The 26359-nt window shown below is 45.9% G+C and overlaps 1 protein-coding gene across 2 annotated transcripts in view; it reads right to left on the bottom strand.

Moving 5' to 3' along the window:
* The window catches only part of DROSHA (drosha ribonuclease III), an 81413-nt gene that overhangs the window by 46474 nt on the left and 8580 nt on the right, over positions 1-26359 (bottom strand). For both annotated transcript variants that reach the window (XM_081918154.1, XM_081918155.1), the window contains exons 7-17: positions 25050-25130; positions 24185-24271; positions 21876-21962; positions 20583-20654; positions 16591-16672; positions 10683-10757; positions 8787-8956; positions 6076-6200; positions 4309-4408; positions 3823-3930; positions 459-566 (exon numbers count right to left, since the gene is read on the bottom strand). In XM_081918154.1, coding sequence (XP_081774280.1) covers positions 459-566; positions 3823-3930; positions 4309-4408; positions 6076-6200; positions 8787-8956; positions 10683-10757; positions 16591-16672; positions 20583-20654; positions 21876-21962; positions 24185-24271; positions 25050-25130 — 1095 coding nt within the window. The remainder of the gene's footprint in view (positions 1-458; positions 567-3822; positions 3931-4308; positions 4409-6075; positions 6201-8786; positions 8957-10682; positions 10758-16590; positions 16673-20582; positions 20655-21875; positions 21963-24184; positions 24272-25049; positions 25131-26359) is intronic.

The raw sequence follows: 26359 nt of genomic DNA, 5'->3' as shown, positions 1-26359 counted from the left end.
TTCTCCTTATATTCTACCCCTCTCCATCCTTTCATTGACCCCCTCCAACCAACTCCCTGGACTCATCTACATGGGTCAGTTAAAACGTTAAAAATACGTTATAAACACGTAAAACCAGAGGGCGCTATAGAGCAATGGGAAATGGCACTGAGGGCTATATTGCTTTTTTAAAAAGCGTTTTTACATATCACTATAGATCCAGCCCCTCTCTCTGCTCCAGCCCCAACAAGGTTCTCTGTGCATCATGTGCTGCCAATGGACGGTGCTTCCGACTCATTCTTTGGCTCCCTGATTGGCTGCCTCCATCAGGCCCCGTCTCCAGGTCGGCCTGGTCAGTTCTCTGGCTCTGCCGCCCACAAGCTAATGCAAACTTACCAGAACATCTATTCCCTGCTCCTTTTTCCCAGCCACATTGCAACTTCAAATACATGGGAGAGCATTTCGGTCTATGACCTTACCTGCAATAAGCAGCGATCTTTAAAAGTGTAGCCTATCAGTTTATCCAGATGCATGAGACATTGATGGTAGCGGATGTGATGAGTCAGGACAGGGAGCATCATAGCATGCTAGGAGAAAGAATTGGCATTATTTATTTACCTGGAACTTTTAGCCCTATGTTTTTTCAAGTAATCAAGTAATAATAATAATAATAATAATAATAATAATAATAATAATAATAATTTTTTATTTATACCCCATCCTCCCCAGCCAAGGCCGGCCTCAGAGTGGCTAACAAGCAATAATAAAAACAAGTTGAATGATTGCAACTTAAAACAAAATTAAAATACAACATTAAAATATTGAAACATTAAAATATTAAAATGCCTCATCGCAGGAGAGGAAGGAAAAGAAAAAAGAAAGAGAGGGAGGGAGGGAATCAAATTGGCTCCAAGCCAAAGGCCAGGCAGAACAACTCTGTCTTACAGGCAACTCTGTCTTACAGGGCCCTGCAAAAAGAAATCAGATCCTGCAGGGCCCTGGTCTCATGAGGCGGAGCGTTCCACCAGGCCAGAGCCAGTGTTGAAAAGGCTCTGGCTCTGGTTGAGGCTAATCTAACTTCCTTAGGGCCCGGGACCACTAGGCTGTTGCTATTTATGGACCTTGAGGCTCTCCGTGGGGCATACCAGGAGAGGCGGTCCCGTAGGTATGAGGGTCCAGGGCGTGAAGGGTTAAAACCAGCACCTTAAATCTGACCCTGTACTCCACCGGGAGCCAGTGCAGCTTGAAAAGCACTCGGTGAATATGCTCCCATGGCAGAGACCCCGTGAGGAGCCTCGCTGCAGCATTCTGCACCCGCTGGAGTTTCTGGGACAGCTTCAAGGGCAGCCCCGCATAGAGCGAATTACAGTAGTCAAGCCTGGAGGTGACCATTGCATGGATCACTATTTGTAGTGGTTGAAGCGCTGGACTAGGCCCTAGGAGACCAGGGTTCAAATCCCCCATATTGCACATGAGCCACTATAAGAATGGTCAACAGTAGGTTGATTTCTAGGTTTATGCAGCAGGTCATGCAATAAGATTGGATCTCCCCGGCTAATTCTTTGATGATGCTGATGATTTAAACAAGCAACAAGCAAGCAAAGAAAAATGCATACAGTGTCTCCACTTTCAATTCATGGAGTCTTTTCAGCAACTTGCTTACATTCGGTACGAGACACTGCTGCAGATTATTCTTATTACTATTATTCTTATTAATAGAATTTATATTCTGCCCTATACCAGAGGTCTCAGGGCAGTTCACAGAATACAATCAAAATAAAAACAACCCAATAACACCCCCACCCAAAAAAATCCCTACATTTTCAAAAGGGCATAGGATGTCAACCAAATCAACCAAAGGTCTGATTGAAGAGGAATGATTTGCCTGGCGCTTAAAGTTATATAATGAAGGTGCCAGGTGAACTTCCTTAGGAAGAGCATTCCACAGGTGGGGAGCCACTGCAGAGAAGGCCCTGTCTCATGTTGCCACCCTCTGGACCTCTCAAGGAGGAGGCATATGAAGAAGGGCCTCAGAAGATGATCTCAGGGTCTGGGTAGATTCATATGGAAAGAGGCGGTCCTTGAGGTACTGCAGTCCTGAGCCGTTTAAGCCTTTACAGGTCAAAACCAGCACCTTGAATTGGGCCCAGAAACTAATCGGCAGCCAGTGCAGTTGGACCAGGATTGGTGTAATATGCTCAAAGCGTCTTGAGGAACCTGGCCACTGAATTCTGCACCAGCTGAAGTTTCCGAACGGTCTTCAGAGGCAGCCCTATGTATAATACATTGCAGTCATCTAACCTTGAGGTTACCAGAGCATAGATAACAGCAGTAATGCTATCCCTGTCCAGTTGGGGGCGTAGCTGGGCCACCAGTCGAAGCTGACAGAAGGCACTCCGGACCACTGAGGCCATGTGCATTATTACTGCGCCAAGCAGGTTTTCAGATTCATTAGAACTTTTTCGGGTTCAGGATTGCTTCACAGCGTCCTGCCCGTACAATGCTTCTGTTTGGACAATAGCAGGGAAGTGGTCAACCCCTACTGTGTGAAATGCGATGGTTAACTCGAAAGCATGGAAAAGGAGTGAGGATTTGGGGGAGACACACATGCACTGGCAAACACTTGTGGGTGGTAGAAAACAGGGGGATTCTTCATGCTCAAGGCTGTGCACCCATCCCTTATGCGGATCATGACCAGTGCCGGATTTATGTATAAGCTAAACAAGCTACAGCTTAGGGCCCCACTCTCATGGGGGGCCCCCAAAAAATTAAAGGGAAAAAACCTCAATGTACATTTCCAAAATATAAGATAAAAATAAAAAATAAAACCTACATACAGCAACAGTGTTTTGTGTTGTGTAGGCCCCTATGATGTAAGTAATGGGCCCCGCCTGCTAGCCTGCCCCCTAAAATATCACTGGTTTGCTCATTTCTATATATAGGGTGCCAACATTCTGCATGGACTAGTTGCATGGCAACATGTGCAAATGGCTTTCAATACATATTAGATCCATAAATTACCATGTAGTATATATTCAACACAAAAAGCGACAATTTGTTGTTGACAAAGGACAGCTGGACATATAAAGGACCCCATTACCTTCAGTAGCTTAGGGCCTCATCAAACCTAAATCCGGCCCTGCTCACACCCCAGGAATCTGCTGCTCCCCCATGGGGCTTAAGAGTGGGGCTAGAGAAGGCATTCCCAACCTGCAGCCCTCCAGATGTTTTGGCCTACAACTCCCATGATCCCCAGCTAACAGGACCAGTGCTCAGGGATGATGGGAATTGTAGTCCAAAACATGTGGAGGGCTGAAGATTGGGGATGCCTGGGCTAGAGCCGCAACTCCAGACCTGCTGAGCAGCCTGGCCAGCTCAGAAAGGGAAGGGGGCAGACAGATTATTGTGCCCTCGAGCCTGATGCCATCAGCAGGGCTGGATTCAAATTCAAGGGGCCCAAACCAGTGCTCCCCAGAATGCTCTGGTTGCTGCCAATGGCAGTTTTTTCCTGCCCAACCATTCAGCAGGCAGAAGGGGTGGGGGGCTATAACACAACTGAGGGGTGTGGCGCAACACAAAATGGCCACCATTTCTAAAAGAGCAGGGCATGTCCTTCCCTCCCCCCCACTGCCATCTTATGCACTGTGGAGTTTTAAAGGAATATAAAGAGGTTCTTGAGAGAGAGTTGAAGGCCCTTGGTTTGGAAAACGGCAGCAACACCCGGGGGGCCCCCTCACTTGCCACCCCTATCCCAGCCGCCTCATCCGCATGCCTCAGATTTTACACACGTAATTAAAATGCCTCTGCTTCGTTCGCTAGGGATACGGAAGGGTATCCACTCACCTGACAGACATCGGAGCGGATGCCCGTTTTCCAGAAGCCTTGGCTGCTCAGCTCGACGGTCACTTCACGGCGCATGGTGTTTTTCTGCCTAATCTTCTGCAGCGCTTCCTTTAAAGCAAAAAAAACAAAAAGGGGGGGTTATCAAAAACCAGATATCGCCCAGCCCTAGTCATCTGTCTCTTGGGTCTGTTGTTGTTGAAAAAAAGGAAAACCTGTATCTGGAAATCTGTGGCAGAGAGGATGAGGCAGAGGAAAGGAATAAATTAAAACGCCAAAGGTCTAAATTGCTTTGGAAACAAAGCAATGATGCATTGACGCTGTGCTATTTGCAAAGAACCGTGGCGATATGTTCCAACACCCTCTTCAGCCTCAGGTTTAGGGTTCAAGTTTGAGCAAAGGCAACAGCAACGTAAAGAAACGAAACATGGTATATAGACACACAGAGAAATTAGGGTGGGAATAAAATAAAATAAAATAGCAGCCTACTTCTCTTTGCACAAGTTTCTGCTTATCCGCTTGTTTCACTTTGGGGCTGTTAGCCAGCAGGTGGCGCAATTTCACATAACTCTTCCAGAGTTTTTGGTACCTGAAAATTAAAAATAAAATAAAAAGGAAGTCGAATGGGAGATAAATCAGTCTTGATCCGTTTCCTTTTTGTTTTTAGTTAAGACGGCTGCCTAGTAATTCTCAGGTTCATACTGGAAAGAAATCCTTTCCTATCCTTATATGGAAACTGGCATTATCTTGAAAAGAGAGCATAGCCAACATTTCCCAGCTAAACAAAGGCTGACGGGCCTTGTTTCTTTACAATAGGAAGAGCGCATTGTTGCTTGGACCACAGCCTATGGACTCGGGCCTTTGGAATGCTCCCAATACCAGGTTTTTTCCTTTACGTGAGGTGAACTACGAGGAGTTGCAGGAAGAATCAAGGAAGGTGGTGGGAGATTTGCTATAACAAAATGCAGAAGTGATGGGTAAAAGCTTGAATGGCAATGGGTAAAAATTTGGGCAGCCATTAGAAAAATGTACGGAGGATAAGGCTATCAATAGCTACCAGGATGGCCTCAGTATTAGGACTGGGCGATATACCGCCTCAAACCGATTTCTGGGTTAGCGGAGTCTGTAACCTGAAGCGTCTGTAACCTGAAGCGTATGTAACCCAAGGTACCACTGTACTGCAATGTTTAGCTGGTGGTATCTCACAAAGCTGAAAACCACCCAATTTCAGACATTGTGATATATCGGTATACAGTGGTACCTCGGGTTACATACGCTTCAGGTTACATACGCTTCAGGTTACAGACTCCGCTAACCCAGAAATATTACCTCAGGTTAAGAAATTTGCTTCAGGATGAGAACAGAAATCGTGCTCCGGCGGCGTGGCAGCAGCAGGAGGCCCCATTAGCTAAAGTGGTGCTTCAGGTTAAGATCAGTTTCAGGTTAAGAACAGACCACCGAAACGAATTAAGTACTTAACCCGAGGTACCACTGTATATCACACTGTTTAGCTGGTGATATCTCACAGTTGAAAACCAGATATTGTCTAGCCCTACTGTTCACCTCTAGCGTTGTTCCATCATTATTTCAGACATTGCGATATATCGGTGCGCCGTGATGTTTAGCTGGTGATATATCGCAAAGTTGAAAACCAGATCTTGACCAGCCCTACTTGGTATACCTGTTCCTGGGGAACACGATGGAAAGAGAGCGCTCATGTCCCAGTGATGGACACGCCAAAGGCAACTGCTTGGCCCATGTGAGAGCAGAAGGAAATGGTTCTTAAGACAATAATAGTGAATGGACAGCCAAACATTTCGCAGATTACTCCCCAGGGAACAAAACAATGTTAATGTTCCATCATGCAATGCACAAAACATAAGGGAATTGAGTCTTTAGGGAACACACAAAAAGGAGAAATTGGCGCTGGTTCAAAATAAATGGCCTATGGTTTACAATATAAGGATTTCATTTTAAAAGGCATGCATGCTTTTGAAACAAAATTAAAGGAATGCAGAAAGCAATACCTTTTCACTTAAGGGGGGAAAGAAAGCATTTCAGAGTCCAGAATTTTACTGTGCAGCGCAGAACAATGACTGATTTTTTGCTCCGCCACCCTTTCCCTCTATTCTCCAGAGTACTATCGCAGTGGGTGTTCGTAACTGCTTTAACAGAAGCAGTTGCTTCTGCACCTGCCCATCAAGAGCAAGGCTGTTAAGACTGCATTCAGCCCCAGGCTTGACAATAATTGCTTACTGTGGGTCTCCAGCATAACTGAGTTGAGCAGGTCGTATTCCAAAGTGGACAATAATGGGGAAAGTAATCACATCAGGGTTGAACTGCTCACGATCCAACTGATCAATGCGAACCGAGCTGGGCTTCTGGAGCAAACGGAGGGAAAAGATCAAACAATTAAATTTAGGTAACAGTGGCTCTATCGCAGGCATATATAACTTTCCGAAAATGGACTCTCCGCAGAGGAAGAGCTGGCCCTGAAGACAGCAGCTTCCACTGTCTCGCCTCCACTTGGCAAATGAATCTGAAAGCCAACCGTGGTTTCAAATCCTCGTGAAACGAGAAGTCAAGCCAGCTGTGGCTAAGGGAGGAGGGAGCACGTGCTCCTGATTCGTTAACCACTGAACGGACCTGTTATGGACTAGCGGGGAAGAGAGAGTTAAATGACCACACCTAGGCTCATACGAAATGCAGCCACCTTGCTAGCTGAAGGATTTCTGTGCATGCAACAGGACTTTCCTCCAGTGACGTAGCATGGGTTGCTGGAGCCCGGGGCTGCACAGAGCGAGGTGGTGGGAGGGAGGGGAACGCATGCACATTCAATCGCCTAATGATGACCGCGTCACCCGGGAGATCACAGCCACAGAGATAAGAAGAGTCGTTCCATTGTCTAGAGAGGTCACTCCCTGGTTCTCAGGGAGAAGCCGTTTTCAAGGGAGCCCAACGACGGAAGTGCGCAGCTCTATCGAGGCAGCACCGGGGGTTGGAATTTTGCGCCCCCTAAAAATTTTGCACCCAAGGCAACCACCACTCTGCCCCTCCCCACGTTACACCAATGTTTTCCCCTGCCTCCTTCCCCCCCATATGTACCACATCCTTCCGAAATCAAGAGGATTGGCTGTGCAAGTTGAAAGTCTATCTCGCTCTGCATGGGATACAATAAGATGCACACCACAGACGACGATTTTCCCACTTAGAACTTCCCTGGATTTAAAAGCAAAGTCGAGAGACAACAGGAAAACTGTCTAGCGATGATTGATTCCACTGTTTACGCTGCACATCTAAGTGTTTAAAGCGAGAGTGAATTGCTAAGGGTTCGTTACAGCTAAAAGGAGAGATATAACTGAGGAAATAAATCCGTCACACAAAAATACCACGCTCCGTTCAGCTTTTCCTCGCGCCACCAACCCAAACTCTAGAGTGACAAGGTAGCCAACGAAAGGGGTGTACGCAGAAGCACTGTTCAAAGTGTGTGAAGGACTTCACAGAATTTAAAGGTGTTCTAAAAAATTTAAAAGGTTAGGTACTGCAAAACTCCTTCCTGAGCTTGTTTAGCCTTCACTTAGATATAAAGAAACAGAAACTCCCCCACACACAAATATCTCTCTTGCTATTTATTACCGGCAGGAATTAAAATGTGCCCTTGTCACGGAAAGAATGAGAAAGAGGGGAAACAAGCAAACTGTGGCCATTCTTCTCCTTCCTCCTCGACTTATTACTGACAAAGAAAGCTGTAACTACAAAACGCACCAATAAAACAGCTCTCTCATAAGCCTCTCCTGATCTTCCCCTATTGTGCCGAATGAGAGCTTTATTGCTGAGCTCCACAATCGCAAGGCGAAACTTTCAACGGCAAAACCCAGGACATTCCTATCGTTCCAAAAAAACAAAAGAAAGAAAAAATATGCGGCTATTGTGCAGCATTACAATGGACACCAAGCCCAATCTCTATAGAATAAAGCAAGCAGAATTGTGTGTACATCTGCGTGTACATCTGCTTCCTGGAGGACTTGTGGCATCCCTATGCAGTGTTGTTGGAGAAGGAGATGGGGAGGACGACAGTGTGGGCAACTTTAGTGACACCAAAGACACTAAAACCTTAGGTGCCAGGCAAAAACGTTCCTTTATAACCAGGCCTTTGGTTGATTTGATTGACATCCTATGCCTAAACTGTGGGGGGGGGGGTTTGGGGGGGGGATATTGGGTTGTTGTTTTTATTTAGATTATATATTTTGTGGTTTTGTATTTTGATTTTGTTCTGTGAACTGCCCTGAAACCTCCAGGTATAGGGCAGTATATAAATCCAATTAATAATAATAATAATACAGTCGTACCTTGGATCCCGAATGCCTTGGCTCCCAAACAAATTGGCTCCTGAACAATCGAAACTTGGAAGCGAGTGTTCCGGTTTTCCCTCACTGTGATAAGTGAGGTTAACAGGGAATCAGGCAGAGGGCCTTCTCGGTAGTGGCGCCCGCCCTGTGGAACGCCCTCCCACCAGATGTCAAAGAAATAAACAACTATCTGACTTTTAGAAGATATCTGAAGGCAACTCTGTTTAGGGAAGTTTTTAATATTTGATGTTTTATCGTGTTTTTAATATTCTGTTGGAAGCCACGCAGAGTGGCTGGGGAAACCCAGCCAGATGGGTGGGGGAATAAATAAATTATTATTATAAATTATTATTATTATTATTATTATCATCATCATTATTTGCACCCACGGATGCTGTGTTGGCTTACGACCCTAGATTACTACCTTTTATTGTCCTGCAATCATCACTGCTTCTTAATGTTTCGTTGTCCCTAAGATGGCCTAACAATGCACTGCTTTGGGGCAGCTGGCCTAGGCCGCAAACAAAATAAATCAATAGATTGGGAGAGATGGAATTGATTGTGGTTCGGGGTTTGGGCACAGCACAATAAAACTCAGTCTGAGAACATTTGCAGTACCATGCCAGGGCTGGTGACGATCATCCCCTTGCATTCCTCGGCATATTTCTGCCACTCCAGCTCCTCCCATTGTAGCATATTGGCAATCTCCTCTTCTGGCACCAGCGGCTTATTGCAGCGTAACAAATACAGCAGAATCTGGTGCATGGACAGCACTTCTTTCCCTCCATCTTCAAAGAAAAAAGAAGAGAAGAAGAAGAAGAGTTTGGATTTGATATCCCGCTTTATCACTACCCGAAGGAGTCTCAAAGTGGCTAACATTCTCCTTTCCCTTCCTCCCCCACAACAAATAATCTGCGAGGTGAGTGGGGCTGAGAGACTTCAGAGAAGTGTGACTAGCCCAAGGTCACCCAGCAGCTGCATGTGGAGGAGCAGGGAAGCGAACCTGGTTCCCCAGATTACAAATCTACCGCTCTTAACCACTACACCACACTGGCTCTGATCCCAAACACTGTTTCTAGAAAAAGCAGAAGTAGGCGTCAAAAGGAGCAGTCTGGGTCGCAAATGCCTCTAACAAAAGGCAACGGCTGCGATCCCAAACATCTCCTATTCATTGGGATTTATTCCGAGGTTGGCGGGGTTAGGATTGCAGACTGTAGATGGATACAAGGCCATCGGCACGTTCAGAAATTGGTTTGAATTAACTGGAGGCTCTGGTCTGGCAGACACTTTTTTTTCTAGATCTCAGCAGACTCACAATCTTACCAGAGTCCTTGCACACTCCCAAATGTCATTTTGTGGGGGCTACCAGTAGTCTGAACCTTAGGTGAGACTGTCAATCAGACCACCATGCATTATTACAAGTTTGATGCGAATTCTTTCACACTGCTCAGCTGGCTGTGGCACGGATGGCCACTTTCGATTTAAAATGCACAGGGAGTACAAAGAGAAATGTGTCAGCTGCCAGCTTGAAATTCTGCTTTCAAGGTTGGGGGTATCACTTTGCGACAGTTCACCGACACACTGATTCACAAAACCAAGGGTCAAGGAGTAACTGTGTTAAAGGTAAAGGTACCCCTGCCCATACGGGCCAGTCGTGTCCGACTCTAGGGTTGTGCGCTCATCTCGCTCTAGAGGCCGTGAGCCGGCCCGTCCGAAGACACTTCCGGGTCACGTGGCCAGCGTGACAAAGCTGCAGCTGGCGAGCCAGCACCAGCGCAGCACACGGAAACGCCATTTACCTCCCCGCTATAAAGCGGTCCCTATTTATCTACTTGCACTTAAGAGTGCTTTCGAAATGCTAGGTGGGCAGGAGCTGGGACCGAAAGACGGGAGCTCACCCCGCCGCGGGGATTCGAACCGCCGACCATACGATCGGCAAGTCCTAGGCACTGAGGTTTTACCCACAGCGCCACCCGCGCCTCTCTGTGTTAAATGAGCCTAATTTTAAGAGTACTTTCTAACTACGGCACTTGATTACAGTAATAGCTTGGATCCTGAACGCCTTGGTACTCAGACGTTTCGGCTCCCGAACACCGCAAACACTGAAGTGAGTGTTCCAGTTTGCGAATGTTCTTTGGAACCTGAACATCCAACGGGGTTCCGCTGCTTCCGAATGGCTGCAGGAGTTTCCTGACAGCCAATCAGAAGCTGCCCTTTGGTTTCCGAATGTTTTGGAAGTTGAACGGACTTCCAGAACGGATCCCGTTCGACTTCCAAGGTATGACTGTATTGGGAATGTGCAACTTTGGTCATACCAAGAGTGGTACCAAAGCAATCAAAGGACCTAAGTGAAGACATTTCCTTTTTATTTGTTGGTATGAAGGAACATTCAATTGTGCCAACTTCCTGCCTGCAGTCTGACGATATGATACAGTGCAGGTACACAGGTCTGACCATCTCAGCAAGAGCTGGGCCGGTACCTGGCTGCCGTACCAGTAACAACAAAAAACTTACCTGGAAGAAACCTGACAAAACGAGGCATGAAATGAAACCGGGGGCAGGAAGCATCGTTGTTTTCTAACGAAGGACCTTCAATGAGAAATTAGAAGCAATTCAAAACACAAGCAACACATTTCACTATCTCCATCTTTGGTATTTTATTTTTAAAATATATATATATCTATTAATTTAAAATAAATACATTTATTAAAAAACAGATGTACATATAAGTAAACAAACATACAATCAAACAAACAAATAACAGAAAAATCAAACAAGCCACCACATTATAAGATACAAGAAGATTAATATAATTATCATCATATATACTCCTGATATTGAACACAATTATAAAACTTACAGAGAAGAAATTTAAAACTGACTTCCAATTAATCTCACTGTACTTTATCTATCCATTACTTTATACTGCACAGTTACATATTTCTTATATAATTTCTTTTTACCTCCCTATGAACTTATATTTATACAATACAGGGATCAGTCTAATTCTGCCATGATGTTTCCTTTTATTCCATAGTTTTCTAAATATTCTTTAAAGATTCCCCAATCCTTATAGACTTTGGTATTCTAAAAGAACATAAAAGTTTATACAGAGCTGGACATATTCCACGACTGCGCTGCAAATGCAACTGTTTGGTATTTAGGGTGGATAGTTAATTAAAAACAAAGCAAACTTCTAGGCCTCATAGGTTAAGATAGGATTAATAATGGGTGGGATTCCTGTTTGCCTTAAAATCCAGCACGTGGCTCAGTGGTATTTTCTGAGGCCGTGCTCCAGGCTCCTTATTTAGTTTATGCATACAACTTTGCTTAATTTCTGCAGGTCAGGAGGATTTTTCACGGTACACAATTGGCTAGCCCAGTGTTTCCCAACCGGTGTTCCGCGGCACACTGGTGTGCCGTGAGACCTTGCCTGGTGTGCCGTGGGAAGAGCGAGAGAAGGCGCCTGCGCGGAAAGAGGAGCGAGCAGTGCGCCTGCACGCCGCGGCGCCCGAGATCTCTTCTCCCCACCGCCCCTTGCTTCAAAAGAGGTCCGGGGACAGCGGGAAGCGCTGCCCCCGGACCTCTTTTGAAGCAAGGCTTTGCGGGGAGAAGCGATCTCCCCGCAGCCCCTTGCTTCAAAAGAGGTCCGGGGGCAGCGGGAAGCGCAGCACTTCTTCCCCGCTGCCCCCGGACCTCTTTTGAAGCAAGGGGCTGCGGGGAGATCGCTTCTCCCGGTGCTCCGAAGCGGGGCGGGGGGGGGGCGGGAACACCTGCCCCAGCCGCCCCGCTTCGGAACGCTGCTCCGAAGCGGGGCGGGGGGACGGGAACCTCTCCCCCCGCCGCTCGGCATCGGAACGATGCCCCGATGCCGGGCGGTGGGGCGGGAACCTCTCCCCCCGCCGCCCGGCATCGGAACGATGCCCCGATGCCGGGCGGTGGGGCGGGAACCTCTCCCCCCGCCGCTGGGCATGGAACGATGCCCCGATGCCGGGCGGTGGGGCGGGAACCTCTCCCCCCGCCGCCGGGCATCGGAACGATGTCCCGATGCCGGGCGGTGGGGCGGGAACCTCTCCCCCCGCCGCCGGGCATCGGAACGATGCCCCGATGCCGGGCGGTGGGGCGGGAACCTCTCCCCCCGCCGCCCGGTGGGGCGGGAACCTCTCCTCCCGCCACCGGGCATCGGAACGATGCCCCGATGCCGGGCGGTGGGGCGGGAACCTCTCCCCCCGCCGCCCGGCATCGGAACGATGCCCCGATGCCGGGCGGTGGGGCGGGAACCTCTCCCCCCGCCGCCCAGCATCGGAACGATGCCCCGATGCCGGGCGGTGGGGCGGGAACCTCTCCCCCCGCCGCCCGGCATCGGAACGATGCCCCGATGCCGGGCGGTGGGGCGGGAACCTCTCCCCCCGCCGCCCGGCATCGGAACGATGCCCCGATGCGGGGCGGTGGGGCGGGAACCTCTCCCCCCGCCGCCCGGCATCGGAACGATGCCCCGATGCGGGGCGGTGGGGCGGGAACCTCTCCCCCCGCCGCTGGGCATGGAACGATGCCCCGATGCCGGGCGGTGGGGCGGGAACCTCTCCCCCCGCCGCCGGGCATCGGAACGATGCCCCGATGCCGGGCGGTGGGGCGGGAACCTCTCCCCCCGCCGCCGGGCATCGGAACGATGCCCCGATGCCGGGCGGTGGGGCGGGAACCTCTCCCCCCGCCGCCGGGCATCGGAACGATGCCCCGATGCCGGGCGGTGGGGCGGGAACCTCTCCCCCCGCCGCCCGGCATCGGAACGATGCCCCGATGCCGGGCGGTGGGGCGGGAACCTCGCACCCTGCCGCCGGGCATCGGAACGAGGTCCTGGACCTCTTCTGAAGGCAGGCGGGGGCAAAAGTCTTTGCTCCCCCCGCCTGCCTTCCCGGGACAGCGGAGACTTCTCCGCTGCCCCGGGCGATCTTAAAATGCTGGCGGGCGGGAGCGAAGCGTTCGCTGCCGACCCCCAGCATTTTAAAATCTCCTCGGGGCAGCGGAGACTTCGCTCCCGCCCGCCAGCATTTTAAAATCGCCCCGGGACAGCAGGGGCTTTTAAAATGCTGGCGGTTGGCAGCAAAGCCCTCCTGTCCCCGGAGCTTGCGGGGCGGGAGGTGGGAAGAAGGGCTTTTCTTCCCACCGCCAGCCTTCAGAACAGCCTTCTGAAGGCTGGCAGTGGGAAGAAAAGCCCTTGTCCCCGTCCCCCCCAGCCTTCAGAAGAGGTCGGGGGACAGACTGTCCCCGGACCTGGTCTGAAGGCGGTTTCCCTAGGAACGCATTAATTGATTTTCAATGCATTCCTATGGGAAACCGTGCATTGCAAGACGAAAAACTCGCAAGACGAAGAGACTTGCGGAACGAATTAATTTCGTCTTGCGAGGCACCACTGTACTTTTTATATAGTCAATATAGGCACAGAGTTAAATTTTTTAACATTTTCTAATGATGGTGTGCCTCAAGATTTTTTTCATGAAAGAAGTGTGCCTTTGCCCAAAAAAGGTTGGGAAACACTGGGCTAGCCTGGTGCAGTACACACAACACAAGGCATATACCTGCTGTCTTCCTATGTTATAATTCTCATTAAAATCTCCATCCTCCTCCGCCAGCCAGGATATGTAAGGCACAATCCTCTACTGCAGATCCGCAATGACAGATACACCAACCAAACACCGGAAATACACCAGAGGGGCCTTGTGGCAAGGAAGACGCGCTGGTGGGAAGGCTGGAACCGACTAAAGTCAGGAATATTATTTGTTCACAGACTTCCTCCATGTTTTGGTGGCATACGGGTATTGTCACCAGCAGCCCCAGATTGGATGCCACTGGTGGCATTTCATGATACCGTGGTACCTCTGGTTATGTACTTAATTTGTTCCAGAGGTCCGTTCTTAACCTGAAACTGTTCTTAACCTGAGGTACCACTTTAGCTAATGGGGCCTCCTGCTGCTACTGCGCCGCTGGAGCACGATTTCTGTTCTCATCCTGAAGCAAAGTTCTTAACCTGAGGTACCACTTTAGCTAATGGGGCCTCCCGCTGCTACTGCGCCACCACCGCACGATTTCTGTTCTCATCCTGAAGCAAAGTTCTTAACCCGAGGTACTATTTCTGGGTTAGCGGAGTCTGTAACCTGAAGCGTATGTAACCTGAAGCATATGTAACCCGAGGTACCACTGTATTACGCTATTATAATGAGCGTACAAGATAGCACCGTCGGAATGTGCCTTTCCGATTTTGTAAAAAAGAAAGAAAGAAAGGAAATAAATCACATCATCATTCATTCTCACTCGGAGCTAGGGAACGTATTTTAGAAAACCAAGGGAAGAACGCAAGCAGAACCCTCAATCTCATCAGCCTTTCTACATTACAAAGCCTGCATTCCCTTAAACCAAGTCTTCGGAGGCATATCAAACTCCACAAGGAGCCTGTATATCTCAGCTCAAGATTCTTCTGAGAAGCCCTTGGCTTTTTAAACAAATTCTTCCTCAAGGCTCAATGGGGGAGAGAGAGAGAGAGACAGAATGGATGCTTTCATGTTTGACCGCGCCACAATCTGAGGATGATTTCCAACCCCCCAAAAAGGACAGCTTTGCTACAATTTTTACTGCATCGCGCCACGGCCACATGCTCCTGTCTCCTATAAGCTGCACAGTGCCAACGTTTTTGTCTGGCGCTACGATCACAACTCATTGTGCACACCTTACGGTAATTAAAATCTCAGACACACGCATCCCCCAAGAAACAAAGATTTACCATAAATTTGTTGCGGTGCTCAGTGCTCCAGCCAACCCGTGCCTTCTCTCAGGTTATGCCATTTCATACTCCAACCCCAAAGAAACATTATGGTGCTGGAGGAGACTCTTGAGAGTCCCATGGACTGCAAAAAGTTCAAACCTATCAATTCTTAAGGAAATCAGCCCTGAGTGCTCACTGGAAGGACAGATCCTGAAGCTGAGGCTCCAATACTTTGGCCACCTCATGCGAAGAGAAGACTCCCTGGAAAAGACCCTGATGTTGGGAAAGATGGAGGGCACAAGGAGAAGGGGACGACGGAGGACGAGATGGTTGGCTAGTGTTCTCGAAGCTACCAGCATGGGTTTGACCAAACTGCGGGAGGCAGTGGAAGACAGGAGTGCCTGGCGTGCTCTGGTCCATGGGGTCACGAGGAGTTGGACACGACTAAACAACTAAACAACAACAACAACAACAACAAGCATACCCAGTTTCCATTAAGCTGACTTTTCCTTTGGTGAGACGCCTGTCTTTTTTCCTGCTTCTGCAAGCCTTAAGAATCTACCAAACATGCCCAGACCTCCATGCAGTTTCTTGGTAGCTCCAATTTGGCAACAAAGCCATCCTAACTCATCGCTTGAATTCACTATCAGGACATACGATGATTTACAAAAGATAGGCGACAGTTGTTGCTTTTTAATTTCAGAAGCCCAGCTTGTTAAGTACAACATTCTCTCATACACCAAAGAAATGTCCTGGCATATGTTTCAGTAAATATGGGCAATGAGATTTGTGTGTCTCTCAGTCACACCCAATGGTGTGTGAGATTCTGACCACCGGGACAAATACTGAAAGAACGCTCTGAAGTTGTACAAATGATTGTAAAAGTTTACAGATGGTACATTGCACCCGTAAAGTTAGCAAAAATGTATAAAACATGTAACAAGTGTTGGAAATGTAAAGAAAAAGAAGGTTCACTTTTTCATATGTGGTGGGAATGTAAGAAGGTAAAGGGTTTCTGGGAAATGATATATAACGAATTGAAAAAGATGTTTAAATATACGTTTGTTAAAAAGCCAGAAGCCTTTTTGCTAGGAATAACAGGAAGAGAGATAAAAAGATGTGATTATAAATTGTTTCAATATGCAGTTACAGCGGCAAGAATATTAATGGCCCAAAAATGGAAACAAGAGGAATTATCGACCTTGAGTGAGTGGAGAATGAAATTTATGGACTATGCAGAATTGGATAAAATGACTGGAAAAATTAGATATCAGAAAGATCACAAATTCATTGAGGACTGGGGAAAGTTTACGGATTATCTGAAAACTATATGTGATGAACAGACAACGCTAGTGGGTTTTAAAGAGGCTTTGTGATAATACAAGGTATATTGTAAGAATGAAACTGAGATGGAAGGTTAATATCAAATCGGCAATACTACATAGAAAGTGCGCAAAGATATGAAAAATGGATGATTGAGGGAGGTGCTGGTGGAAGTTCAAAAAATTGCAAATTTGTAAACATGGTTGTCAAAATTATTTGTAAAAGAAAATTTAATAAAAAATTTATAAAAAACAGAAAGAAAGAACGCTCTGAAATACCTTTTGGATTTTCATTTTACCCCCTGCTCTCATCCACAAACACATTCTCAAACTCAAAAGTTACCGGTAAGATTCCAGTCGTAGAGTTCCAGGATATCTTTAAACAGGTAGGAAGAGAACAGCTCCAGTCCCCGTACACAAAAATTCTGGAAAAGGAAAAGGAGCCAATTTTAATGTCAATGATCAATGTATGAGCAACATACCCAAACCCCAACAACGTGGTTGGCGAGATTACAGGATATAATTTGGCAATAGTTCCTACAGTCGCTGCTTTAGGCATACTTGACAAGTTTACGCCAATCGGGTTCATAAAATACACACAGGTCCTGCGTTCTGAACACTCATTCAGCAGAAACACATTTATCCAAACACGAGGAATTAGTACCCAAACCTCACTATGCAAACTACAGATTCAGGTATCTGTAAGATACCTGAGAGCCAGTGTGGTGTAGTGGTTAAGAGCGGTAGTCTCGTAATCTGGGGAACCAGGTTCACGTCTCCACTCCTCCACATGCAGCTGCTGGGTGACCTTGGGCCAGTCACACTTCTTTGAAGTCTCTCAGCCCCACTCACCTCACAGAGTGTTTGTTGTGGGGGAGGAAGGGAAAGGAGAATGTTAGCTGCTTTGAGACTCCTTAAAGGGAGTGAAAGGCGGGCTATCAAATCCAAACTCCTCCTCCTCTTCTTCTTCTTCTAATAGAGAGCTTTTTTCTTTTTTTTACTTCCTGGTTTGTCTTTTGCTGGTTGGCTGAGGGTTTTCAGAAGGTTTTCTTGCTTTCTGGGCTTCAAATTCCATGGTTGAGAATGCATTAGAAACTTCCCCATAGGAATCAATGGAAATTGTTGGTTTGTTACGCTTGACGCTCGCCTAACAGACGAGGGAACGCATTGTGTTCGGATGGTGGGATGTTATTACATATTATAATACGTAAATTATAGCACATACACTAGTAAAAAGAAACCTGGACCGGGGTGGGGGGGAGACCCGCAAGTCCCATTATGGTGGAAAGAATCTAAAGCACAGGATTTTAATGTGTAACTTAACTTCTTCTTCTTCTTAATTTATTTATATGCCGCCCATCTGGCCCAGTTGTTGTTGTTGTTAATATTATTATTATTATTACTATACATTCAGGGGGGGTGTTCCTTACTAAAAGCCTAAATCTAGACCGGAAGCAAAAATTACGAGCTCAGGGCTACGCCATAACTTACGGAGTGCCAGCAGCCTTTCACTTGAATAAGCAGAAGAGATGATATATGTGGAAAGGAGGACCTCTCCCATAATTCTCGGAGGCTGCCACGTTCTAGCTAAAAAGCTGATAAATCACTGCTGGTGTCGTAACAAGGCGTTTTCACAGTCACTAATCAGCACCTCACAAACTGGGGATTATTCTCCTTATGAACTGGCCGGGGAAGGAAATAAATAAAAGCAAAAACCCACGTGCCAATCCGGAAATAAAGCGTTCTTCATTAAAACGGCGTCTTTCCCCTCTAGATGCGACAGGCGTGCCGCTCCGAAGCAAAAATAGGAAGAAAGGGAGGGTTACAGATAACGCACACATATCCAAAGACCGCCATCCTGAAAGTTTGCAGAAGAGGCGGTCTCAGAGGGGAGAGACTTTGTCAGGCAAGGCCTCTTTCCACCTGCCTTGCCACACCCTCTGGTCTCTGCTTCTCAATTTGTACAGTGGTGCCTCACAAGACGAAATTAATTCGTTCTGCGAGTTGTGTCATCTAGCGATTTTTTTGTCTTTCGGAGCGCGGATTCGCTGGGTATTAGCGGCTTTAAGATAAAGGAAGCAAACTCGCAAGACATTTTCGTCTTGCGAAGCAAGCCCATAGGGAAAATCGTCTTGCAAAGCAATGCAAAAAGCGAAAAACCCTTTCGTCTTGCGCGTTTTTCGTCTTGCGAGGCATTCAACTTGCGAGGTACCACTGTATTGTATTATTTTATGTACTGCGGCTTGCCATTGTTTTATTGATTATAGTTTAGAAATTATTTGCTGTAACTGTTGAGTGGATTTCTGTTTATCCTTTATATGTTGTTATTATTATTATTTAATACTATTCTAATAATTGTTGAATGTTACTTTTTGATGTAGGTTGCCTATTTTAAAGTTATGTTTTATTATCACATTTTTGCATTGCATTAGATTGTTATAAGATGTACATTTTTTGTTTCTTCAGCTTGTAAACCGCCTTGAGTAAGATAGAAAGACGGTATACAAATTTAAAATGATGATGATTTAAAGATGCGAGGCAGGGGTGAGAACCTTCTTCTTCAGCTCGAAGGCCACATTTCGTTCTGGGCTACCTGCCAGGGGCCGCATGGCAGTGATGGGCGGAGCCAGAAGCCAAAGTGGGTGGAGCCATGCATGTAAATTTCAACTTGGGGCTACAGGCTCGTTTCTCGAACCCCTCTCCATCCTTCATGGCTGCTCTCTGATATTGCCCATTTGTAAAAAGCCAGCAGCGGGGAAACATGGCAGGCAGGAGAGGGTTCAACCCCCCTCCTGAATTTTCCCCATCACTCTTTCCACTCTACTTAACTAGATTCCTAGGCACGTTTCTCAGACAAATGGGGAAAACGGCTACCTTTAAGAGGCTTCGGAGCTTGTTAAAGGTACCTTGGCCTTGTGGAAATAATTAACCCCTTATCTGGTGGCAGCTGTTTCAACGGGAAGGGTGAGCTCAGCAGAGGGCTAAATTGGGAATTCCCCTCCCTCAGATGGCATGGGACCCAGGGTGGCTGGAAGGCGGCCATCAATCTCAGTTGCGACTGTGAAATTTCGCCTTCAAGCAAAGGCCACAATTCTATTACTTGAGGTCCCCTTGAGCTAGATATGGCTTGAAACATGCCTGATCGTAAGCTGCTGTGATGTCACAGAAGGCTCTGGAGGAAAACCTCACACGGAGCTTCGGCGAGTGCCATTGCCAAGTTAAGGTAGATTTCCTGAGCTCACCCCGTCAGTTCATCCCATGCTACCTGTGCTGAAGACAGCTACTTATACGGGGAAAGTTAGAAATTATTCTCATCTTCACTTACAGCAATAGAAATGTGGTTTACAACAATAATAATAAATTATGGCTCTGTGCTAATGAAGTCCAGGGGACAATCTAAATGAAAAAATTCAAATCCTACTCATATCCCTGGGTTAAGAATTTTTACACTGTTGTAACGCTCCCTGAGACCTTTTAGCGAGGGCGAGAAAAAATATTAATAATAATAAGAAGAAGAAGACATCCTATGCACTTTTAAAATGTGGTTTTTTTGGGGGGGGCTATTGGGTTGTTGTTTTTATTTTTATTATGCATTTTGTGGTTTTATATACCCGGAAACTGTACACCGGCTCCCTTGGCCAATAAAGCGAGATGAGCGCCGCAACCCCAGAGTCGGCCACGACTGGACCTAATGGTCAGGGGTACCTTTACCTATCTTGATTTTATTCTGTGAATCACCCTGAGACCCTCAGGTATAGGGCAGTACAGTGGTACCTTGGTTTAAGAACAGTCCAGTTTAAGAACAATTTGGTTTACAAACTCCACAAAACCGGAAATAGTGTCCTGGTTTGAGAACTTTACCTCAGTGTAAGAACGGAATCCCAACGGTGGAAGGGCATCGGCGGCGGAAGGCGTCATTGGGGAAAGCGGGCCTTGGTTTAAGAACGGTTTTGGTTTAAGAACGGACTTCCAGAACGGATTAAGTTCGTAAACCGAGGTACCACTGTATATAAATTTAATCAACAACGACAACAACAATATTGTTGGACAGTTTTAACAAACTGCTACTCTCCCCCACAGAAATATTCACTTAGTGGCACTAATAGACAGATGGCAATAAAGTTTACTTTCACAAGAACATTTGCTTAACTTGTTTTACACCTTTCATTAGTATGTTTTCATATCGATATTCCAGGACTGTACATCTTTAATCAGAAGCGCTCATCCAGCCATACAGTACGAACTTCTTTGGAATATGCATGAACCAAAGAGCTAAACTTTCTCGACGTGCCACAAAGCAAACAGATGCCATGCATCATCATTCCCATAACTTACTTCAGGTATCATCTCCTCAATGAAATGAATGGTATAATCGATGTTAAATCGGATGACTTTGCACAGAGGAATCTGGAGAGACGAGAAGAAACACATGCATGAGAGAGGTTCAGTCTCAAAGAGGCAGCACCCTCGCTGCATTCTCTTGCTTTCTTCTGAGCCAAAATTAAAAGGGGGGGTTGAAATGCATAAAACGTGAGATGGCCAGCTAGGAAACAGCATGACAAGCAAGGCACATATGACATCTTCTGGTAGAGACTGCCATCTGCTGGAGGCCCGACTGCACAGAGGACAGATTTCACAAAAAGTAGTGCATCAATGGCTACAACGGGACGGCTTAAACCTCTTTGGGACAAACTAGGCTGGATAAAAAAATCAACGGTTTTCTTTTAAAATAAAAAATCAGATTTTTTTTATTTAAATTGGATTTTTAAAATAAAATGCTTTTGGAGGAAAAATCTTTCTAAAGATAGTTTTCTATTTAATTTACATTATGGTTCAAAGGCTATTCATCAGGAAATAAGGATTTGTTTTAAATTTTTCATGTGTGCTAAAACTCAGTCTTAAGGTTGTTGTTGTTTTAAAAAATTGTTTTACAATGGATACATATGCTATAATGTTATTGTTTTAGTTATACAAATTGTTTAAATTGTTATTAAGGAAATGATTATTATTTTTCTCCTTCCAATAAACAACAGCAGAAAAGTTGTCCAAATATAAACAGTTAACTTTTTAAACCTCACAATAATTTCATAATTATCGGTCTATGTATTTCTAACAGCGCAACCAAATGGGTAATTTTTGATATAACTGCAAAAAGTACTCTGCAAATTTATTATTCCAAAAATGAAACCTTCATCTGGCTGTAAATATTAAGATTATACCAGCAAGAATGAGTCTTTCTGTAAAAGAAAATGATTTGAATCAAGTCTTACTGACTAGTGATTTAAAATCGATTTAATTTAAATCAAATCCACCCTGGGACAGATTATCTGAATAGGTCAATTATTGTCAAGATAAGACTATGCAGAGACTGAACAAGCCAGGATCAGCTATGCCACTGGTGGATTTGTGTTGCGTTAGGAAACATTTTCTAAGTAAAGTTAAAAAGGCAGGGGCACCTCACCTCCAAAGAACAGATAAAAAAAATGTTTAGAGGGACAAAGATTTCAAGGGAGGGCTGCTATAGGTTTGATTTTTACTACGGAGAAGAAAGCTAGCATACGCAGAAATTTTAAAGAACCCAGCAGCCATCCATAAAACTAGCTGGGCCACGAAAGAAAGGCAACTTACATTGGTGAGAGGAGCATGGGCAAACATGGAAAAGCCTTCGAAGATGTACTCGTGGTCATCGTACTCGATCACAGTTGGCCTGTCTGTCTAAAGAGATAAGGGCAAAAGCCGCAGGTCAGACTAGCCTTGCAAATAAGGCTAAGATCTTAAAAGATCTACACTGGCTCCCAGTATGTTTCCGAGCACAATTCAAAGTGTTGGTGCTGACCTTTAAAGCCCTAAACGGCCTTGGTCCAGAATACCTGAAGGAGCATCTCCACCCCCATTGTTCAGCCCGGACACTGAGGTCCAGCGCCGAGGGCCTTCTGGCGGTTCCCTCACTGCCAGAAGCCAAGTTACAGGGAACCAGGCAGAGGGCCTTCAGGGTAGTGGCACTCGCCCTGTGGAACGCCCTCCCACCAGATGTCAAAGAGAAAAACACCTACCAGACTTTTAGAAGACATCTGAAGGCAGCCCTGTTTAAGAAAGCTTTTAATGTTTACTAGACTATTGTATTTTAATATTCTGTTGGAAGCCACCCAGAGTGGCTGGGGAAACCTAGCCAGATGGGTGGGGTATAAATAAATTATTATTATTGTTGTTGTTGTTGTTGAAGTTAGTAGCCTGCAGAAATTCATGCCAGTGTTCCAGGGACGAGCAGAGTAGCAACCCAAACTTCTGCTCCTCCTCCAATAGCTTGCTGCATTTCCATGCTGGACGATGGGGCTAGCCCCATACGGTCAGCAGGGTGGGACGGCGCAGACCTGCCGACACAGGGGTCACCCTGGTTTACCGTGAGGTTGCGAGGAGGAGTGTGCGAGGAGGCATTGAGCTGCTGGTGAAACGCAGCTGGGAGGTCAGGTAAGCACCTTGGTGACTGCCCCTGGGCTTCCCTCCCCTGGTAGCCCATAGTTTCCATGCTAGGGGCAGAGGAGGGATGGACCAGTGTCTGGCCTTGGTGATGGACTGGCTGGAAGCCATTAAATGGAAACTCAATCCAGATAAGGCTGAGGCCCTGTTTATGGGATCAGACTCTCTCTGAATATACAGCTTCCGGATCCATCGGTGTCGCAAAAATGGACAGCCAGGTTGCTCACTGGGGCAGGACACACAGAGCGTATCACACGGATCCTGGGTCAACTGCTCTGGCTCTTTCCAGGCCCGATTCAAAGAGCTACCTATAAAGCCTTAAACGGCCCAGGGTCGCAATATTATTAATTTCATGTTTATTGGAAGCTGCCCAGAGTGGCTGAGGAATCCCAAACAGTTGGGCAGGGTAATAATAATACAGTGGAACCTTGGTTTTCGAACGTCTCAGAAGCCAAACGATTCGGAACCCGAAGGCCAAAAACCTCAAAGTAATTGCTTCCATTTTCAAACGTGCCTCTGAAGTTGAATGGCTTCCAAGCCACATTTCTCCCATTTTTTCAATGGATTTTGCTGACCGCCCATTGATCCTCGGTTCTCAAACGTTTCAAAGTCGAATGGTCCTCCGGAATGGATTACATTCAAAAACCAAGGTTCCACTGTATAGTCATACCTCAGGTTACAGACGCCTCAGATTACATTTTTTCGGGTTACGGAAGCACCAAAACCTGGAAGTACCGAAACAGGTTACTTCCTAGTTTCAGCGGTTGTGTAGGCGCGGAAGTTCCAAATTACGCTTTGCGCATGCACAGAAGCATCGAATTGCAACCCGTGTGTGCGCAGACGTGGCGCTGCAGGTTGCAAACGCTGCGGGTTGCAAACGTGCCTCCCGCATGGATCACGTTTGCAACTCAAGCGTCCACTGTAATAATAATAATAATAACTATTACCTCAAGGACCACCTCACCTCCCTCTATGTGAACTGACCCGGACCCGGCAATCATTATCTGAGACTCTTCTTCATGTTCCTCCTCCACAAGAGGTCTGGAGGACGGAAACAGGAGAACTGGTCTTGTCTGTGGTGGCTCCCCATCTGTGCAATGCTCTCCCTGGAGAGGCTCACCAGGCACGTTCATTACATGCCAAACAAAAACACTCCTCTCTACCAAGCCCTTTGGCTACTGAACAACCTTACAGCCTTTTAGAAGCGTGGGGATTGTTATTATATTTCCTGCGATCGCTTTATTGCTTTTATTATGACAATGCTACGTAAATCACGCTTTTAATGTAGGACAGTACCCTGAGATCTTTGGGTAAAGGGCAGTATATAAACTGAATCAATAAATAACCACAAATAAATATATCCAGCTTGCTCCTATGTCACCTATGTACGGGCTTAAAAACAATAGCTTCAAATAAAAACAGACAGGTCTGCTGCTTCCCCTGCTTCATATTATACTTACTAAAAAGTTTGTAGGTGGTGACACTGTAATGCGGTAGTGGAATAATTTTCCGGCATTGTTGGTCATGGGTCGGCAGGGCTTAATAGGCTTTAAGAAACGAGAGAGGAAATAAGAGGGGCAGGTGATTAGGAAAGGTGCATGCTAATAAAAGGAGATAAAGCAGTCTTCAGCAACCTAATGTTTTCCTGATGTTTTGGACCAAGCCCTGCCAGGGAAGGCATGAGGAGTCCCTCCTCATTAAAGGCCTTATGAAAACTCTTATTTTCCTTGCTGTTCCCTTGAAGTGTGCTTATTGGACTTACGGTTTTAGTCAGCGTTAGAAACCGAGATATGAAAGCTAGGAGCTAAACGGCATCTTAAACCAAGGTTATGGGCACAACAACGTAATATCTAGGTGCGCTTTTTTATACAAAGCTGAAAATGAACTGCAGCTAAAATATTATGTTCATTTTTCACATGGTCTAGTCCTTCACCTGCCCACCACCCTAATATTCTTAAGAGGGTCTCTTCTCCCGTCTTTGGAAAGCTGCTGGAAGTGGGGAGGCAGAAAAAAGGCCCTCCTTTCCTTCAGTTTTAATCTGAAATTTAGGCACAGTACTGCGCCCAAAACTCAGAAACCACTAGAGCCAATGAAATACTGTCGCAAAATGCTCCTGGAACAACGGAAGCTTTGAACACTGGTTTTAGTCATCGCTTGTTATTGGATTTTAATATTTTGGGACAGATTGTTTTATAGTTTATTTCTATGCTTATTTATTATTAAGTGGGCTTCCCACCTCCCCCCACCCCATCATATTGTATTTTACCTGATAAGATGCTTTGAGATCCCTTCAACCGTCCTAAAAACATTTTAAAGAAATATTACCTCTTCCCCAGGATAGATTCCATGTCTTATTCCCGTTCGTCTGGCTTTCGCACTGCATTTGCACAGAGGTCCGTCGTTCATCTGTCAAAAATGTTAAAGGAGGATACTGAGTCGAGAAATTTAAAAACAAGAAGAGGCAGTCTGGCTCAGTGCCTGAAAGTTAATGCCTTTAAAAGCAAAATCTAGGCAACACAATGACCGTGAACATACGAAATAGACAATCTTACAAAATTTTACAAATAAATATATATTTTCAGTTTATTTAAAAAATATATTTTCAATTTATGAAGCAATTCTATATCCTCCCACCACGCTGACGAAGAATTCTACGAAACGGTAGTCTATATCCGGAATCACTGTTCAGTGTTGGACATCATATTTGCTGAATACACAAAGCTTCACAGCTTGTCTTTCATCGTACAAAGTCTGGTACCTCACTTCATCTAAAGATTTTCAGAGACTTTGAGACTAAAGATTTTGTTTTGTACTTGTTATGGTTTGAAGGAATTCTATAAAGAATTGCGTATGTACATGGTCACTGTGTTGCCTAGACATTGCTGACTTTCTCTTTGCAACACAGGGGTTTGTTTGATTATTTAAAAGCAAATTAGCATACACAAGTTAAGAGTCAGTTAAAAAATATTTTTAAGCACATGGACTGAAGTACCTTAATAGACCACGGTACTTCAAAAGCATGTCTCTGAATATTGCTTGATTCAAATACTCTTTACCCATGGAAAGTATTCTGCCAGGAGAAATAATTTTTGCCTAGGTTTCATCAGCCTGTCACCAGCCACACACCAAGACTTTTTGAAATGTACAGTGCAGCAATCTATGTGTCTACTCATATGTAAACCCCACCAGATTCAATGGGGCTTGTGAAAAAGTACATATGCATAGTATTGGAGCCGTCTCCTGAATTTTGGTGGTTGTGTTTTGGCAATTTCAGGTGTGCGTGTACACAGCCACAAGAACAGGATTGAGAGAACTTTGGTTTGTGTAAAGTACAGGGTTGCTGGTCACTGGTTTTCGCAAAGTGACATGATCTTCAATACGGAATAGCAAATTATTATTATTTTTTTCAGTTTATATACCACCCTACACCAAAGGCCTCAGGGCAGTTCACAGAACAAAATAAAAATATAAAACCACAAAATATATAATCAAAATAAAAACAACCCAATACCACCCCCACAAAAAATCCACATTTTAAAAGGGCATAGGGTGTCAATCAAATCAAGGAAAGGTCTGGTTAAAAATGAATGCTTTTGCCTGGCGCCTAAAGGTGTATAATGAAGGTGCCGGGCGAA

The sequence above is a fragment of the Podarcis melisellensis genome (assembly GCF_964234715.1).
Source record: "Podarcis melisellensis genome assembly, chromosome: 7".
In the NCBI taxonomy this organism is placed as follows: Eukaryota; Metazoa; Chordata; class Lepidosauria; order Squamata; family Lacertidae; genus Podarcis; species Podarcis melisellensis.
Note: the sequence above shows the minus strand (reverse complement) of the source record. Positions and strands in the feature narration are given on the sequence as shown.